The sequence below is a fragment of the Sparus aurata genome, chromosome 12 (assembly GCF_900880675.1).
Source record: "Sparus aurata chromosome 12, fSpaAur1.1, whole genome shotgun sequence".
Lineage (NCBI taxonomy): Eukaryota > Metazoa > Chordata > Actinopteri > Spariformes > Sparidae > Sparus > Sparus aurata.
The window spans coordinates 15100675-15119558 of record NC_044198.1 but is presented as its reverse complement, the minus strand read 5'-3'; the positions used below and the strand labels follow the sequence as shown (position 1 = coordinate 15119558).

At 41.4% G+C, this 18884-nt stretch overlaps 2 protein-coding genes across 2 annotated transcripts; one reads left to right on the top strand and one right to left on the bottom strand.

Annotated features, from left to right (window-relative positions):
- Window positions 1-826: 826 nt before the first annotated feature.
- LOC115592247 (uncharacterized) lies at window positions 827-4521 on the top strand. The gene is made up of 5 exons (XM_030434809.1): window positions 827-901; window positions 2056-2379; window positions 2495-2734; window positions 2821-2937; window positions 3097-4521. The coding sequence occupies exons 1-5, from the start codon at window positions 853-855 to the stop codon at window positions 3282-3284; spliced, it is 918 nt and encodes a 305-aa protein (XP_030290669.1). The 5' UTR covers window positions 827-852; the 3' UTR covers window positions 3285-4521.
- antxr1b (ANTXR cell adhesion molecule 1b) lies at window positions 4485-17067 on the bottom strand. The gene is made up of 18 exons (XM_030434808.1): window positions 16713-17067; window positions 14696-14767; window positions 14526-14597; window positions 14345-14426; window positions 14187-14220; window positions 13870-13949; window positions 12674-12742; window positions 12502-12582; window positions 12324-12384; window positions 12118-12216; window positions 10497-10566; window positions 10052-10130; window positions 9354-9449; window positions 9210-9251; window positions 8972-9064; window positions 7135-7293; window positions 6327-6407; window positions 4485-5439 (listed from the first exon to the last, which is right to left on the bottom strand). The coding sequence occupies exons 1-18, from the start codon at window positions 16868-16870 to the stop codon at window positions 5059-5061; spliced, it is 1809 nt and encodes a 602-aa protein (XP_030290668.1). The 5' UTR covers window positions 16871-17067; the 3' UTR covers window positions 4485-5058.
- Between the last annotated feature and the right edge of the window lie 1817 nt (window positions 17068-18884).

Below are 18884 nucleotides of genomic sequence, written 5' to 3'. Positions count from 1 at the left end.
TTGTAATGTAGGAATGAAATACATACACCATTTTTAACCTTCAAGTTAAAGTCATAAACTCATCACTAACCAGCATCTGTGATTGAGCTCAGTGTTGGGAAACATCCTTTGTGCCATGGTCAGTACATCCATCAGAATGCAGATAAAGCCTCTGCCAGTGAGAATTCATGGCAACGAGTGGAGCAAACAATATAAAATCAGCTTCTATCACTCACCTATGGCAGGAACACATCCTTTCACAAGCCTTCAGTCTGCCATTCTGGCGGCCAAGTCAGTCTCATGGTAATCTTCCAGAGGTCTGTTTGGTCGGTGCTGCATTACTTCAGTAGCTCCTGACAGTCTGCCTCGCACGCCGCCAAAGATGTAACTCTTGTGTTTTAAGAGCTTCATGCAGACAGTTTTACAGGTTAAAGTCTCACAGTTATCTAGCTTTGGGATTTATTGTTGATCATTGTCAAGAGAAAAGCTCTAGATCAGACAGATGTACTTTCATTAAAGATTTTTTTGAAAGATATCTTATTAAAAGAAATTGAGTTTATTGCTGCTAGGGTACTGTTTCTCAGTCCTGATCCTCACATGATAAGATATCAACTTGTCAAGCAGATGACGTGTTTCTTCTCAGACTTCTCACGTTGAGACGTACTGATCACATTTACCCTGCTTCCTGTTTTTTTCTCAGCTATGCTATTCTAACAACAGTTTTCACACATTTTATCGCCTCTTCATCAATATGAGAGGACATTGCAGGGGGCCCAGTTTAAGCATGTTGTTGCACGTTTGCTATTAATAAAGTAGAGAGGTCTGCCTAAAAGCCGCTGTCTGGATAAAACAGAGGCTGACCGCTGAGGAGACATGGAAGCTGTGTTTGGACTGTTGCTGATGTTGCTTGGAGTCTCTCACGGTGAGCTGGTGAACTATTTCAATCCAACACATTTAATGCAGGTATCAGATATATTCAAAAATCACAGTTAAAATCTGCAGAAATTACGACCAGATATAGTTACAGATATCATTTTCAGCTCAGACATTGACCCATGTTACACATTGATGAATTAAATATAACTTGATATGTTTTTATCAGCTTTGATCTTTGATTGGCTTCCGTAGAGCTGCAATACTGAAACAGCACAGGAGCTTCCTGTGTGTAATTCTAAAAGAAGGCCTGTGTACAACTACTATTTACATAATGTATGAAAGTCATTCCAAGTGGAGTTTGCACGATTGTTTTCCTGTGCTGTACAATGAAAATTAAAACTGAAAATGTCTAGGACGGTAAAGACCAGTTAAGACAGAAAAAAACAGGCAGTGTGGGGGCCAGCCTAACATCTAGAGGCAGCTCATTCCAGAGTTTGGGGGCCACAGTTGCAAAAGCATGGTTTCCCCTGTGCTTCAGCTTTGACCTAGGGACAACCAAGATCAGCTGGGTTATCCCACAATGAGGAAATTCACTTGTTGCAACAGCTTGAGATGCAACAGTACAGGAAAAAGAATAAGAAGAACTTGCATAAATACATAGAAAACACACAATATTTACAAAAACAAACAAGTGAGTGTAAAGAGATTAATCAGGTAGTGCTTGAGTTAAACAGTCTGATGGCTGTTACATAGGCTGCTACATACTATCATATATAATAAATATTTGTATTGTATAATATAGTTATTTGATAGTTATTTATTACTGATGCAATGTCGTGTGGAGAATTTCAATGCTGGCAAGTTTGAGCTGATTTAATTGTCTTTTCAGTGAAGAGTAATGAAGAATCATCTGAACAAATGTCTTCTTAGTATAGCTGTAAAATGAATGTCGCAGAAGAGAAATATAAAGTGGCATTAAAATGAAATATTCAAGCAGAGTACAAGTACCTCAAAACTACTCTATTAGGGTACTTCAGTGCCATCCCACCACTGGTGACAGGTCTGTGCCGGAGACACAGCTGCATCTAACACACTGTTTCTGCTGGTTTGTCTACTGCACGTTTCATTGGCATTTATTTTGTTAAAACTGAAGGATCAAAATTGTTAACTTTATTTCAACTTCTGTTTCAAAACGTCCAGGTGTGGAAACCTCATTCTGTGATGGCCGACAGGACGGAGCTCAGTGTTTCAGACCTCTGGGAGAATCTGTGGCTCTCCGGCTGATGGACGACGCCTCAAAATTAAGCAGATACCAGTGGTTCAAAAACCATACAATTATACTAAATGGGAGAAAGAATCACGTCATGTCTAACCTGATGGAAAACAGCTCCTCGTTTAGTCCCAGTGATGGAATATTCAGGATCGATAACCTGAGCAGGACTGATGCTGGTGAATACACTCTTCATAGCTTTGATTTAAGAGGACAGAAATTAGAGCTTCGAAGTCTACAGCTGACCATTCAAGGTACACAGCTACATAGATCTCATATTCTACCTATTTCTGTATCTATGTCTGTTCTGTATTAGAAATTGACCAAGATTGTGATATATCAACAGTCATGTGAGTGTGTTTCTTACAGCTCCTGTGTCCTCTGTCCTGCTGGTCTCTGAGTGTCTGTCCCAGGGGGGGATGCGGGTGTCCTGCTCCTCTGAGGGAGCAGACGGTCCTCAGTACAGCTGGACTTTGGATGGACACACACTGACAGAAGCTCAGCTCCTCTCCGGAAATAAAGACAGCAACAACATCACTCTGAGACAAGACGTCTCAGGACAGCTGGACTGCTCAGTCAGCAATCACATCAGTAGGATGTCCACCTGCGGTGAGTGAGAAGAGTGGAGCACAGTTTGATAGATACGACGCTGAAGATTAGCTGACATCACTTATCGATCTGTTTCTTTTCCATAGGCTTCAGATTGACGGACTGCAGCTTATTCAACGGGACGCACTTATCACAGAGATTGCTTGTATCCAGTGAATCCTGGTGTACTAAGCCAACAGCGGACACAGTGGCGTCCTCTGTGGGTAAGGAGAGTAGCAGCAAAGTGCCCATTAAACTCTCCACTCACATCACGCACACTAATCCAGCAGAAATTATCCAATGCTACTCAAGTAAGTGACGACTAATTCTGCTGCCACAGCGATAACTTGATATGTGATTTTTGTGTCTCTTTATCTAAACAGATCACTCCCTGCTCATATGTGGTTTGCGAGCAGCAGTGGTGACTCTGATATTAACTGGGATTGCCGCCTGTTATGTCTGGAGGAAGAAGAAATACGAGACAGCTGAAGGCTCTGCCGCCCCCGGAGGGATGGACCAAGAGAACTCTGTTGTGATGGTGGAAATGAGAAGCTCTGCATCTGAACTTTAAAGGAGCCCTATGCTGTTTTAAAAAAGAAATTCAAACTCAGAATTTTAACATTTACAATATCAATGAGGTAACACAAACTCAGATATATTTATTTTTTCCATAATTGAATAACCAAGATGTTCTCAGAGGAAAATAAGGTCCCCAGAACGCTGTCTGATGCTAGAAAGGTGGCCGGGTCCGTCACCATGTAAGTAAAACAGTGTGAAGTTATGTTGTCCTTTAAGGTCAGTTCATCAGTCATGAAAACAAAAGAGAATTTGTTTATTTGGTTTGTTTAGGCATGAAAAAAAATCAGTCAATGAAGATCTTTCTCTTCTGATTACAATTTCTTTCAAATTTTTCTACATACTGCTCCTTTAAATTTCTGAGCCAACACCTCAGTGAAACCTCGCTAGCTCTGTTTCTGGCTTCAGATATGATTTTCAAGTCACTAGAAGTTCCCTTTAAGTATGTTTTTTTCCATAAATGTTGTACTTGTTTTTTGTTATTCTTTTTGCATTTCGTTACCCGTTTTCATTTTTATTAGTATAAAAGTAAAATGTATGGGGGTGTGGCCCTTTGCTGTAAGTAATCACAGGATAATGATAATAGGTAATGAGAATCTACTTAATAACTACTCAGTACTCTGTGACAGTACTTGGGGTGCACAAAAAGTGGACCTAATGTTTCAGTAATTATTAAAGCATGATTGTGCCATGTGATGGATTCACAGATACACATGAAGTAATCTACCTTATCATTCATTAATACAGGATCTCCCAGTCTGGTCTCTAGTGACTCCTCATGTAGGCCTTGTCCTCCGTTAGGAATTATTAGTGAAGTACTTATTGATGAGTCATCACTGATCAAGTCGTTCCTTAGTTGTTTGCCGATTAACTAATTGTTAACTAATCATTAGCTATTTAATAAAACTGTATTAGGAGTTACTAACTAAATAACTAGCCAGTAGTTGTTAATTCGTTCCTCACTTGTTTCTTGGTAACTACACACAATATTACGACCCTTATTGTCAAGTCTTTCCTGGCATTTATTTGGCTCGTCCTCCTTTCTTGTCTCTCTGATGAGGACTACAAAGAGACCATTAAGACATGACAGTTGTACTCATCTTCTTATTTCACTGTTGCCAAGAAAGCGAATAAGTCCTACTTTTAACACACACAAAAATAAAAAATTTTTAAAAATTAATCAAATGCTATAAAATGTATACACATATATTTCTGTGATTTATTGAATATTCATTCACAAAATATACAGACCTGCATGTATAAAACACATGACGCTGTTGCTGAGCCGCTGGATTTTCTGCTGCTTAAACTCATGACTTTTTCACTGTGCAAAGCAGTGAAAGATTAGTTTAAGGTCAAAAGATTTAGACCAGGCGAAGGCTAAAATGCAAGTTTATACCAGTCCTAAGCACAGTGCAATACTTCACCAATTTGTCTGATTTGCTATTAGGAAGAAATGTTCGGAAGAAATGAGTAAGCTAAGCTCCGAAGCTGTGCTTGCTACACTAAATAGCATCTTCTAGACTTAAAAAAAGACAAGAAAACTTAGTTCATGGCACATCATGCATGAGCCACTTGTTGAGGAAAACAGACGTAGGTGTCCAAAGTTTTTACTGTGCAGGTGCTGAATTGCATTATACAGTCACATTCTCACTCTGTAATTAAACAGAGGCACAGTGAGAAGGTCTTTTCATGTTTCCATCCTGAGCTTGAATCCTCCTCTTCATCTCTTTGGTTCTTCATCATTATCATCATCATCATCATCATCATCAGTGGTTCTCATGATTGGGGCGTGGAGGAGGGCGTGACGGAGGAGGCGCTCTACACGGAGGTGGACCCTGAGGTGGAGGCGGCAGGGAGACAGTTGGTGACGGCGGTGCTGAGACCGGGCTCATGTTGGTCGGGGGCAGGGCTCTGTTTGGAGGCGGTGTGTAGTACATGGGAGGGGTGGTGGAGGACGGGGGAGGAGTGGTCGGGAGAGGGGGGAGAGTTGAAGTTGGCGACGGGGGCAAATTGGAGAGGTTGTCGTCGTCTGACGGACGGCAGCGGTAACTGTGAGGCAACGTGTAGACAGGCGTGGAGGGGTGGTTGTAGATGGGATAGCGAGGAGTAGGGTAGGATTTGCTTCGGGTGAAGTTTATGCACTTGCCCTTTAAAACAGAAAGCAAGTGGGTTCGGTAAGCACATAAAGTAATGGCAGGTTGTTTTAGAGGTTTGTTTTGGTCATGTACTTTAAGGAACAGTTCACCTAAAACTGTAAATGCAGTCTTTATGTACTCAGTACAAAGTCCTAAAAACATTTCTGGATTATTGCAGCAAAACAACATCGCATTATCCTCTTGAACAAAACATAAAAAGAGGTTCCGTACAGCTTGTGAATGAAAATGCCAATGCAACAAGTCCCTGTCTCTCCCTGAGATGTTACTGTGATTGTGTCTCACGTTAAGTGTAATCAGAAATCTACTGTGGCACAGCGATCGGCAGGTTTGCAGCAGCTTTCGACAGATGGAAAGAGGAAATTCTTCCGTGAGCGAGTGCCATTGAAGAAAACAGCATTCCTGCCAGCCAAGCCGCGCTGACGCTGGGAGCTGAAGGAGCCCGGCTGCCTGTACTCCTGATCTCTTCTGCAGACTGGAGAATTCCTGCAGACAATGCTGCAGCAAATAACACCTTTGTATACTCACTATGCTACGTGAGGGTCTCCATGAAGTCACTATTCTGCCTTTTATAAAAAAAAACATCTACTGCATGGAATAACTGTGGTTTATATCAGGCAGATATGATTTCAACTTAGACAGATTTCAAATCCAAACCCTCCTTATCCATCATTTCCAAAAAGTCGAGAATTTAAGCTTTGGCAAATTCCTAAGCATCTGCCTGCCAAAAGTCAACGTAGTGGGTTCACAATCCTATTAATTGCTTTGTTTTGAATGAATGTGTGCATATCTCACAGCTGCAAAGAGCCAATGCTGTTTTTTCATCAGAGGAAAATCATTGCGCAACTTTCTATTATTCTGTTACCTCTGGCTCGTCTCACCTTGTCTCCAGGATGAGGTCTCATCACAGACACTCTGTCGTAGCCTCTTCTCAGGAATACGCACAGAGCATCCAGTTTGCCCTGCAGAAAGAGGATCGCAGACGTCGGGGGAAATAAAAAAAATCGTATGTTACACCAAATAATCTCTGATAGCAACCAGAATTTTAACACAGTTTGTGTGCTTTGGGCAGCAGTGCGGCAAAAACAACAATTTAAAAGTCAGAGTTAACAGACAAGCAGCAGAGCTAAAGTGTTTATTTATGACTCTGATGGACAGTATCTGCTCCAGATGTCTCTCTTTGATTCTTAGGATGGTTATTTTATGCCATAGAGACATATAAACAAAGAATGCATTCTGTCAGGAATAACACCAGCTCAACAGATTCCATATTCAGGGGTGAGCTGAGTTCATGTCTGGTTCTTATTACCCTCCTTCCAGCTGACTAATATGTCAGGAAACTAATTCTATTAACTATTTCCTGCGAACACATCAGTCCCAGAAACATTAAAAATGAAATATTTTTAGGTTATGGGGGATGGATGCCATCATAAGGAAGAGGTTTTTAATGTCAAGCCTAGTGTTGCAACATCTGGAATAGGCACCAATCTGTGTATTACATATGTTAGCAATACATTTGGTAACAGTTCCGCATCTCTGTGACAGCTGAGCAAACTGAGGAGCGCCATGAGATGTGATTGAAAGCTCTGTTAAAGGCTGCTAAGTAAACCCAGAACTTAGATTTTTTTTTCTTAAATCAGAATAGTGAATTGATGAATGACTTATGATAAAAGTAAATGACCAGAGCACCTTGATGGGAGAGTACCACTTCTGGGGGCGGATGGTTTTGTGCACAGTGTAGTAAGACTGCGGTGGGTCGAACTCTTCCGGGGGCATCACAACTCGAGCGTTTTTAGCTTTTTCCAGTTTGGCTCCTTCTTCGGTCGAGCCTTTGTCTCCCCATCGGACCTGAACAGAAGCAGAAGCTATCAGCACAGCGCTGCAATCAGTCACAGAAATTAGACTTTCATTCAGCACAAGGCCGTCCGAAGGCGGCCCGACACAGGGTTCGATTTGGCCCTTCAGACTATTTTGGTTGTTTCACTGTGAGCTAAAACTGCTGATTAAATATAAAGGATCCTAAATGTTTTGGTTTTTTTTGGGATAAGAAGACAATCTTATCTTGACAGCATGATGCTGTGATCTGATTTGACCTGGTAATATTCTACCAAGGCCTCTTTGTGTGAATGCAACAACTGAAACTGACGTAAATTATGTCAATCTCTGCAACAACTCGCTGGATTATTGTTACAAATTTACTTTTCCTCACTCATGCTGGCAGATGCTTGTATGTCATAAACATGTCTGTGCTGAATTTGATTAAAGTCAGTCCTCTAAAATCCACAAGAAAACACGTTGGCTCCCTTGCCTCAAAGTTTTTCTTCATCAGTTTATTTTCCAGAGTTTTGGGGATTTTGTCAAATATTTCTGAGCCTGTTTTTAAAAACCTCAAATTAAACAAGTCACCCACTGCCACAGGTAAAGGACCATTTCACTGAAAGCTTTGTTTCAAGATGGTTTTTTTTTACCTGGCAGCTCAAAAATGCATCAGATCACGAGTGAAAACTACCGTCAAAGCAACCGTCAAAGCAACCCTGGAAGTTCATTACTCAGATTAACTCCCCTGCTGCTGCCACAGAGAAGCCGTGAAGTCTTTAACCGTGGCACTTAAATGGAGTCGTGCATATTTTCCGCTGCTTTGTTTGGAAGCGGTGCCGCTTCAAGTTCACATCACAGACACCTCAAACTGCACTGCCAGTCTGTAAAGCACTTCACACTAAGACGTAGACTTCTGTCTCCTCGACATTCTTCCTCTTAGACCACAGACACATCTGGTCCCTCCTGACCTGTGGATGTTACCTCATACTCGACTGACGGCTGCTCTCGGGTATCTTGGCTCAGATGTCGAACCGAATCAGAAATCACTTGACGTCATGACTCTGAACTTTTCTTTCCACTGCTTATACCTTTTCCTTCTTTTCCTCACAGAAACTGACATTTTTTTTATTATTTTCTCTAGCATTTGCAAAAATATCTCACTGACAGGCACCTTCATCTGTCCTGAGCAGGCTGCCAAAGACCAAACACAACCACAAACGAATCATGCCGGCTTGCATGATTAATATACAGCACATCCTCGCCCCCAGACCATAAAAACTGTCTAAATCTTTGCCTAGATGTGTTGTACTTGCAGTTTACCGGCCAGATGGCATCATCTCAAGTTTCGGTAGCGCTCCAAACTAGCCACAACAACAAACTGACTCAGTCTATTCCAGTATGGAGTTGCACAGTCATCTCTTTTAAGGAATGAGTCGCTTCCTGTTTCCTTTTGTATTCCTGCTTTGTATTTGTGTTTGATCTCACTCCCGTCTTCCAACAGTTCCAATCTGACTGCGAGATTTAAGACTGCCACGTGTTTCGTCTAGGAACCTGAAGCCGGCTGATGGATACAGATGTACAGTAGTTTCAAACTTACCCTATATTTTGAAGATACATGCTACAAATATCTGAGATTAGATCTGATTTCCATTTTAGTGTGTCCTTACCATAGTTATTACATATTTATTTGTTTCAAATCTGTTTTTACCTCCATTCTCTTGATGCCTCCGACTCCGCGCCCTCCGTAGTACGAGGCATCCACTGTGGGCCACCTCTTCTTGGGGAAACCATCCTCGTCATCCTGAAAAGAAAGCAAACAGTCTTCATGTTTACAAGAGTAAATCAAACTGATGGGACCATAGCTGAAGAGCAGATGTGTTGTAAATAATTAAAATGGGTACCAATTTTTTTCCTTATTACGAGGTGAAGAAATAATAAAAACTCACAGAGATGTCTTCGATTACTGGAGGAGGCGGCTCATGAATGACCTGCAAAAAAAAATGGAATGCGTATTATAAGCCTCTAAGGACGGCTGGTGTGTCGTAAACACATTTTGCATATTCTTCCGTCGGAGAGGATCCAAGTCGTACCACGGTGCAGCAGAGAGGCCAGAACCACCACAGCAGAGCGATGGTGAGCAGGAACATCAGGATGAGCAGAGCTATGGCCACAAAGGTCCCATCAGACTGCAGGGGAACACAGATACAAGGACACGAACAGGGTAAGATTCCTATAGGACGTGTGATTGCTGGATAAAATGGCACCACGTGAAACAGAAATCCTAGCGGTAAATGCAACACATGCAGTACCCCATCAAACCTGCATACAGCTCGTTGTAGCAAAACATATAGAAATTTCACTCTTTATGATGTTTTATATGTGAATCTTATTGATACAACAACTTTCACTTCTAAGTAAAATGAGATGCAGACATAAATTGCCCCCTTGCAGTCTTTTCACTGATGTTTAGAGGACGTTATGACTGCATCTTGTGAGCACTAAGGCTAATAAAACCGAGGCTGCAGACATGTGCGTGACAGAGGGAGACTTGGATGTTTTTTTAAAGACAAAGTGGAAGAAGCAGCTGATGCAAACAGGAACAAAATTGTTTTTTTTGATTCCATAATTCATAATGACCAGCAACACAATAATATGTAAACCTGCTGCGCTGGAAATAGGAAACATTCAGCGTCCTTTAGACAAAGTCAAAGTGTATGCTGAAGCTCATAGAGTACCTAAAGACTTCAGCTGATGAGTTAGTTTGGTGTTTGTTCTGCATTGTACTTACACAGGTGACTGCAGTAATAGTGACAGAGCTCGATATGAAGCTCAGGCCATTATTCATGCTGACGTGGAGAGTGGCAGACCTGGAGGAAAGGTAGGAAAGTGAATGAAAGATGATGATAATTTGCTTTATTTTGTTGGTCACCCATATGAATACTATTTAGTGACAACCTTTAAGTATGTGGAACAAACTATCAAAAGTAGTTTATTGGCAATCAATGTACAAAAGTACAAGTAAACAAATTAACGATATATTGAAATGTATACAGTCAAAAGGACACTATTTGCCTCCAAATTGTAATGGAGTAGAAGTATAAAGTAGCAGAAAATGGAAATGCTCAAGTGAAGTACGAGTACCTCAAAATTCTACATCAGTACAGTTTTCGAGTAAACGTACTTGGTTACATTCCATCAGTGCTTGTGTGTGGTCATTCACAGTGATCACTTACGTTCCCTCTTTCTCCAGAACAGGAGCTGGGCACAAAAGGTAAATATCTCTCACCACCAAAGGCCTTTTCACTGAGGAAATAGAATAAACATGAGACTTTGTACCAAGATATCCTGTAATAAAAGTAAATACCGAGACAAGTCAGGGTCTTTGGTGAAAAATAAGAAGGGAAAAGGTTTGCTTGACTTTGCTCTAGCAGTCCTCAAAACTTCAGTCAATTCAAGCCTGAAAATATTCTTTTTGTTATTAAATTCCTGGACTTCCTGTCCTTATGGAAAACGAAGCAAATGAGGGAGGCTTGCGGTGTATTTACCCTGGCTGAGTGAGTGTCTAGTGTGTGTTAAGACAGTGCTCGTCGCTGATGAGATCCACATTCCCTCTCAGACATCTGAGAAGCGTTGAGCGTTAAACCGGCCGAGTCGGAGCGGAGAGAGAGATGGGGCTGATGGTTTTTGTGGGGGACGGGGACTTAAATCATTGTGAGCCGCAAAGTGCTGCTCGCCCCCACCCATCCCCCGTCTGCGCTGGCCAAAACAAACGTGGCGCAGTCATGTAAATGGCTGCTGAGTGGAATACCAAAAACTGCTGCTTTTCTATTCTGCCTATTAATAGTTGGATTTGGACCTTTCAACGCGACGTTTGAGTTCACACACCTACGATGCTGTCCTCCCCTGTCGATCACTTCACAATGTAATGCGAACAGCAGAGGACGAGGATTTTTCTGAACTCATTTACGCACATAATTACATGTTTCTGACTGTACCTCTCTGTATCTACGATGTCTTGCCTTCAGAATTGCGTAATATTTACTATGGATGACTTCAACAGGTTCTTCCTCTGACTGTTCTTTTGTCTTTTGCTCACCATCAAAATAGCCCTATCGTCTTCAAATAAACCATATGTTACCTCTGGACAGAGCCAGATGGGCTGTTTCCCCTCTGTTTGCAGTTTTTTATGCTGACTCAGCTAACTCACTGCTGTCTGTGTATATATATATTAATTAGCACAGACAGGAGTGTATTTTCTCATCAGTTGGCAAGAAAGCTATATATTCACTTCACAAAAAGACTGACTGTTCCTTTAAGTACATTTACACCCGTCAGTTCCATGAATTTTGAAGTTTTTACTGTATCAACAACTCATAAGCCTTTAGAACAAATTTCGTTATTTATCAAAGTCTACAGGAGTTTACTGCTATTTGGCTTAGAGTGATTATAAAGTGAATCGCAATAAAGAAATGTTGCTGTGGGGTTTAATGTCAACAACGAGTCCTCGCGTTCAGAATTGATGGCCTGCTGAATCTTTGGTCTAACATTCGCTTCCCTATTAGCTCTGTTTTGGTCCCCAGGAGCTCCTGAGAAAAGAATCTGGCTTTTTAGCTGCCAAATGCTCCACTTTGTTTCCCAGACGGTTGCTAACCTTGACTATCTGATGGTTGGCGCTGGGCAAGTAGCACTGCAAGCTGTGAAACCGAAACAGGCGCTACAATTCCCAATTTGCCACATACTGACACTTCGACAATCCCAGTGTCTGAATTTGAAAAGTTGGGGATGCGACTCAACAATCGACTGTTCTTACTTTTCTTTCAGTTTGTGAACGACAACCTCGGAGCTCATACTTACTCAAAGTGACGGTGTCATTGATTCGAAAGCTGCAGAGAACTTTCTGCACGTCTCGGGCGTGAAGGAAACCGTTTCCTTTGACTACCACCTGGAAAGATTCTGAGGTAGCAGGTTATGCAATAAGTATTTTTGAAGAAACTTGGGCAGAGTCATGTAATCTGATAATGTTATAAATGTCGTGCTCTTCTGTGTCTGTGCATCTTTACCTCCTTCACAGATGCTGGAGGGCTCTACAGCCAGGATCTCAATGCAGGACCTCTTCAGGATCTGAAAAGGGAAAATAAAAATATACAAAGCTGAATAAAGTGGATTAAATTAGTGATCAGGTATATAATCACTAATGTTAATATTTCAGTAATATTGTAGTGTCATGTGCTTTCGTACCGAGTCAATGACCCCTTGTAGCGCCTGAAATCCATCATTGACGGGGAAGACGTGGTCCTTACTGTCAGCTATCGTCGAAAGCTGTCAAGATATTTGACATGTTTTATTGTTCAGATGATTAATGAATTCCTCTGCAGGTTTGCTTGTGTATTGGTTGCACAGATTGATGTACCTGCGTCTCATTAAAGTCTTTGACTCCCACACAGTACACTGTGGCGCCCAACTGGCGCGCTCTGCCTGCCTGATGTGAGAAAAACAAACAAACAAACAACAAATGAGCTGCAGTAAAATGATGGGGGGGCTTCATGGGCCAAAACTTCTCCACACATGTTTTGCTATTGACAGCTGCTGGACACATCTGTCTGAGAGGGGCGTGGCCACAAGAACAACAAGCAAGGAAGCTTTTCACCTGAAGAGGGCAACACAACAACATCCTCAACATAGTAGGTGATCATGGTAAAGTTAAATTATGCATTATTATTACAACATTTTACCTTCAGGTAAAGAGTAGGTACATGAAGATATAAACAGCTGAGTTGCCAAAATAAAATGTTGGTGTTGTACATTTCTGCAAACCAGCGATAAGTTACATTTGAATGTTTCATTAGTATTATACAAACGTTATCTGTTTCAGACCGCTGAAACCGCTGCCAAACGAGAGACTGAGAATATTTGAGGGGCAGGGGCTCAGAGAATTAAAAAAAAGGCATCACGTGTATGTGAGGAAAGTGGAGTTATATTCATAGTTAACAGAGGGGACAAGTTTTATCCACTGGAAGGGCACTTTATCATGTTTTATCTACCATAAGAGCATCCAAGAGGGCACTTTACAGTCCTTCTTTTGAACATGAGGGTACTCCATGGAGTCCAGCAGTGCGAGAGGCCACTGTTTGAAATTAGGTTTCAACATTTGTAAGTGCTTAACTTCTGGATATTGTTAATGAGAGGTCTACAAAAGTGGATATTTCTGACAATAAATCAAGAAACTTTGCAGCCGAAAGTCATGTGTCCTTAACAATAGATCTGGAGAATTTCCAGATGTGCCCGTGGCGACTGGGCCAAGTGAACCGAAACATGATCTTTTCCAATCTTAAGCCTCAAGGTTTTTGTGCCTAAACCTCACCAGGCCATGAGCACAGTGCAGTCTAAACATAACACTGAAAATTGAGCCTAAAGAGACGTCAAGTTTCAACAACTCGATGTAAGGTTTCTGTACATTAAATGTAAAGTTGCAACACATCCGTGGTTTGCAGAAGCACACATCCCAGACATTTATTCTGCCGATTGGGTTGCTATCGAAGACTGTTTAATTAAAAGTGCATTCATGGTGTGTTCATTGTATGCTAGCACCCTTCATTTCATTATCACCTCTCTCTGTGCCAGATCAAACTGATTCTCTCTCAGTTCACCGTCCGTCAGGGCGATGATCACACTGGCTGTCCGGTAACCTGAAAGTCAGACCCAGATTGGAGGAAAATGAGCTGTTTACAAAAACAATCGGCCTATTGGGAAAAACACATTTGGAACACAATCATCATGTGAAAGGGCAGGAGGGTTTTTTTGTTGTTATGTCTTTCTTCATATGATGACTCCTCCATCTGATGGAACTGAGCTCTGGTGAAGGGATAACGACTCCACGAGTAGAAGAAAATGATTAAGTGTTAAAAAGGAAAACGTCTACTCACCATCTCCAGTTCCGTAGTAGATTTGCTCGCTTGCCTGAGGGAGAAGTTTTGAGGCGTCAGTGGCCATAAATTGAAATGGCCCTCACTTTAAAAAAAGGTAAATGCCATACTGGTGGGTAAGCAGGATTGGATTCCCATTGAATTAACAGATGGCTTACTCTTTGGAAACCTCTGTGCATGAAGGTGTCTCCGCCTGGCTGCACCATGCTCAGCTCCTCCAGCCCGGCCCGGATCTGCTCTCTGATCAATTACAGAGAATAAAAATGTATATTAACTATTTTTAAATAAATGTAAGAATATTCAAAGCAAGACGTTTGAGTGAGTTGTGTATATTTGTACCTGTCTTCTGTTAGTGCCATGAGAGTCCTTCCTTCTGTTGAAAACACAATAAAAGACATCCGCAGCTGAGGACTGAAAACAAGAAGAGACGACTGTCACACAAAACGTGAAGCAAAACACTTTTTTCACTCTTTATTCTCTCTGAATCTGATGTTTCTGTGCGGACTTACCTGATAAACTTGTGAGCCAGATGGTCAACAAAGTAATAGATCTCGTTCCAGTAGTGCTGCACACTGCCAGACCTGAAGAGGAAGAATTCAAGGCAGATGAATGATTTTCCTGTTTCATGACAACAAGATGAATGTGGCAGTCCCAGAAAAGCCCTCCAGTTTCTATCTTTCTGCCATGCACTAATATTGGTAGAGTAAGTTTCGTGACTCATGTGGTGATAAGGCACAAAAGTGCTTCAAAGTTGGTTTTGCACCATGATTGTTTATACATACTAAATGAGTGTCTGTGCATTCAACACTGTGCAACTTCATAAAAGAGGCCAGCGAGCTGCAGCCTTTGTATTTCCTTTTGAATGCTGATGCTTAATCTTTCCACTGTTTCTCATGTGGCTTCACGGCTCATTCTTAAATGCCAAACAAAAAAAACGGAGTGCCACGTCAGTTTCTTCTCTTATGAACTCGTGCTTTGTGTCGTGGGCCCTGATCTTGAAAACAGGTGCCGGCTCAACAAAGCAATCAAAAGAAGAATGCAGGTTTCGGAGCAAAAAAAAAGTCAGCAATTAAGCTGAATTGTGAGGAAAAGTATGCAAAATCTCTGCAGCCCCTCCTCAAGCTGCACCGCTTCTCTTCCCTCGCTCCCTTATGTTTTCATTTATCCTGTGATGTGAGTCCCAGTGCATGGACAGCCAAGAAACTTCTCTGGAACATCTGGCTCTAATGGAGAAAGGGTTCTGTCGACTGAAGCGGAGGGAGCTGAGGCTGCGACTCGACGTGGGCTCCTGTCAGTGAAATGTGGCCGCAGCCTGACAACAGGAGTCCCCGCAGTGCACCTTCTCACTGATGTGACTGAATAAGCGCTGTGCAAATGATTCACCACAGTGTAAACACACTTTCCGTCTGTCTTATAAGTTATTCTTCCTGGATGTTTACTGAGTCCTGGCCTAGAAAACAACAGCGCATGACTTGACATGACCTGCTCAGGAGAACACATCAGCTTCATGACAGGTTAATGGACAGTCTAATTTAAGCCTTATGGCTGCGCTCACACAGGACATTCAAGTCCCCATAAAATCTGCTGCTTTTGCCTGGTTTACTAAAGTGGAAGACGATCAATCATTTAAGTCATTTTCTAACTATTTTTTCTGTTCTCCCATGTGAAGATTTGTCGCTTTTGAGACAAAACTTTTTTTTCTTTCCTTTTCTTTCTATAGATTGAAACACCTAAGGAAGACAATCAATGCCACTGCAACAACAACAAAAAAATGCAAAAATTAGTTGTGACTTTTTTGTTCACAGAATGTTTTGTTGTTTTCCCCAAATTCTGTCATCAAACTCAGAATTATGACTTTAGACTCAGAATTCTAAATCTAAACTGATACAACTTACTTTAAACTAAGAATTGTTTGATGAAAAAAATCCCCAATGATCCTAATCCTCTTCCGTAGGTAACCACTGATCGATTCAAAATAACCAGCATGACAATCGATGAGGAATACAATCATCAGTTTCAGCCCTGTTTTGATGCAAGGCAGAATTACATTGATTTGCAATGCAGGTTGTTGGTTTACAGCTCTGTTGCAGCAATTGGAAAACAATGGAGTTGTAAAATGTTGTGGGAGACACACACCACAAAAAATCCTCAGCTCTGATTTTTTTTGTTTTTTTTCCCCAAGTTAACCTTCAGCAAACAAGTCAAACATGCCACATGAATACAGAAAGAACTGGACAGGTGACATTTCAAAATAAACACACATGTGCTTTTGTTTGGCAGTTATGACTCTAAGAACTCACATGATTGTTTTTGTCTTTACAAAGCCAGAAATCTGTCCTCGTTAGATTCATCCATCAACAGGCTCAAAGCTGCTGGTTTTTACACAGTAGCACATATTTTTCATGCAAATAGCCCTTTGATATCTCTAGAGATCAACTTGAACGTTTGCACCTGTGTCTTGAGATGACTCATGCACTGAAAAATAAATGCCTTCCTCTGTGAAAGTGTGAAAGTAGTAGCACTCACTTGTCCAAAACAAAATATAGGTCAAATCCTCCGTAGCAGGACGACCCTGCCTCCCTTCTGTCATGTATCTGTCCGGCACCGCCGGCCACCAGGACCGCCACCAGCATGCCCAGCTCCACACCAAGCAGGACCTGCCTGCCGCACCAGCACTGGGTCATCACCCCAGGTTAAAGAAAAAAGCACCGGCTCAATCAATCAGAGAGAAGGTCAACATAAGAACTCTCCTGTCCCCTCTCACAGCACACTGAGCATGCGGTCAGCCATGCTGCGCAGAGCGATCTCCAAGGCTTTGAGCGCTCCTCTCTGGATCAGAGTCCCATCTCCTCAGCAGCAGATGTGTGCTGGCAGAGGAGGAGTGAAGTTGATGGTCTTTCTCCCCCCTCTCTCTCCACGGTGAGCCACTTTAATACACAGTACCATGAAGTCACATCAGTAAAATCATTTTTAAAAAGTCCTAGAGGTTGATTTAGTGTGCAGTCTGTATGACCCTGCGGCTTTCATCAGACATTTGTTCTTGTTTTAACTTGTTTGTTTTTGTTCTTTCACTTTTCTTTGAGGTTTACTCAGTTCCACAGCCTGCCCATCAGTGCCACTCAGTGGTAAACACATGCACCATGCAGCTCACTGGGACTCACTGTGAACATGAAGTGGTCATTCAGATTCTCTGCATTTGAAACTAAAAACTTAACCACAGTGAGGACTGGAATAGTGACTTTTCTCTTCTAAAGTAACGCAGCACACCTGTTGGGACAGCTGGTACAAGTTTACCTTCTAATATCAAACACAGGTCACGTCTTGAGCGATTCGCAAAAGAAAGGAAATGCCTGACAGTTTATTATTAAGGAAGCCCATTTCTGTCACTTTGATGGAATAAAAAAAGATCCTGTTAATCAATACAATGAGAAGCCGTCCAAAAATAATGACTTTGAATCTTAAAATAATGACTTTTAATTAAAAAATAATGACTTTTAGTTGAAAATAATGACTTACTTTCTCATAATAATGACAAATAATCCCTAAATAATGACTTTATATGTCAAATAATGACTTAGTGTTAAAAGATAATTAGTTTATAACCTAAAATAATGACTTGGTATATTACAATAATGACTTAGTATTACAAAATAATTACTTATTTATTTATGTTGAATTTCAGGGTTGGTTAAGCATCAGAGAAAAGAAAAAAAAAGAATTAGGAATGCATATTTAACCTTTCAGGTAAATAGGAGAAGGACAATAGCCGGGTCATATTGTATATTGAGAATGAATCCAAATTAATTGAGAGACTTTCTTTATTTAATTAACTTGATCTTCACACCTGTGGCTCATCAGCTCTCATCCCCGACAGACTGTCCTGCAGCTGCTCCTCGTCCACGACCACTTTCAGCGTGCATGAAGACTTTGTGTTTCAATTTGCCAGATTTATAGTTACATGTTGCCAAGCTGCCGTGTGGTGTTCATCCTGTTTACACAAGAGACTGACTGATCTGTCAGCGTCACTAACTCATATTCAATTGGCCGTTTACATTAAGCACATACCACAGTTAAAATCCCATCATATTGCTTACCCTTCCTCTCCCCAATCGGATGAACGAGGAGATTTCATTGGCTTCTGCTGATGTGAAGCTCATCTCTCTCCATCATGAGCATCTTGGAAAATGTTTTGGCGCCCCCTGTTGGGATGTACATGTGCTGGTTGATGTGTACTGACTGTGAAATTGCCGGAACACACATTGAAGAAGGGCAACTTGCCCGAAATACCCTGTAGCAATTTTAAGAATTAAAAATTGGAGTGATCTTTCTTTTTTCACATTAGCTACATTAAAGGAAAGGTTAGCCCAAAAATGAAAGATTCTGTCATGATCTACTCAAGTTGAAGTTTCGAAGTCCACAAAACATTTCTGGAGCTTCACAGCAAAACAGTTTTGCAGCATGTTCCTAAATAACTGAAGTAGATGGAGACTTGTTGACTGAATTTCCATTTGTGGGTGAACTTTTCCTTTAAGGATCCAGCACCAAAGTCTTTAAGGTCTTTTGATAACCTCAAAGCAACAGGGACTGCTTCAATAGAGACATCCTCTGATACCAAACCATCTAAACTGAAGTGACAGTGTTTGGGCCTTTCACACAAAAAAGAAAAGAAAGAAATAATCATGGTCGCAGTGTTTCTGT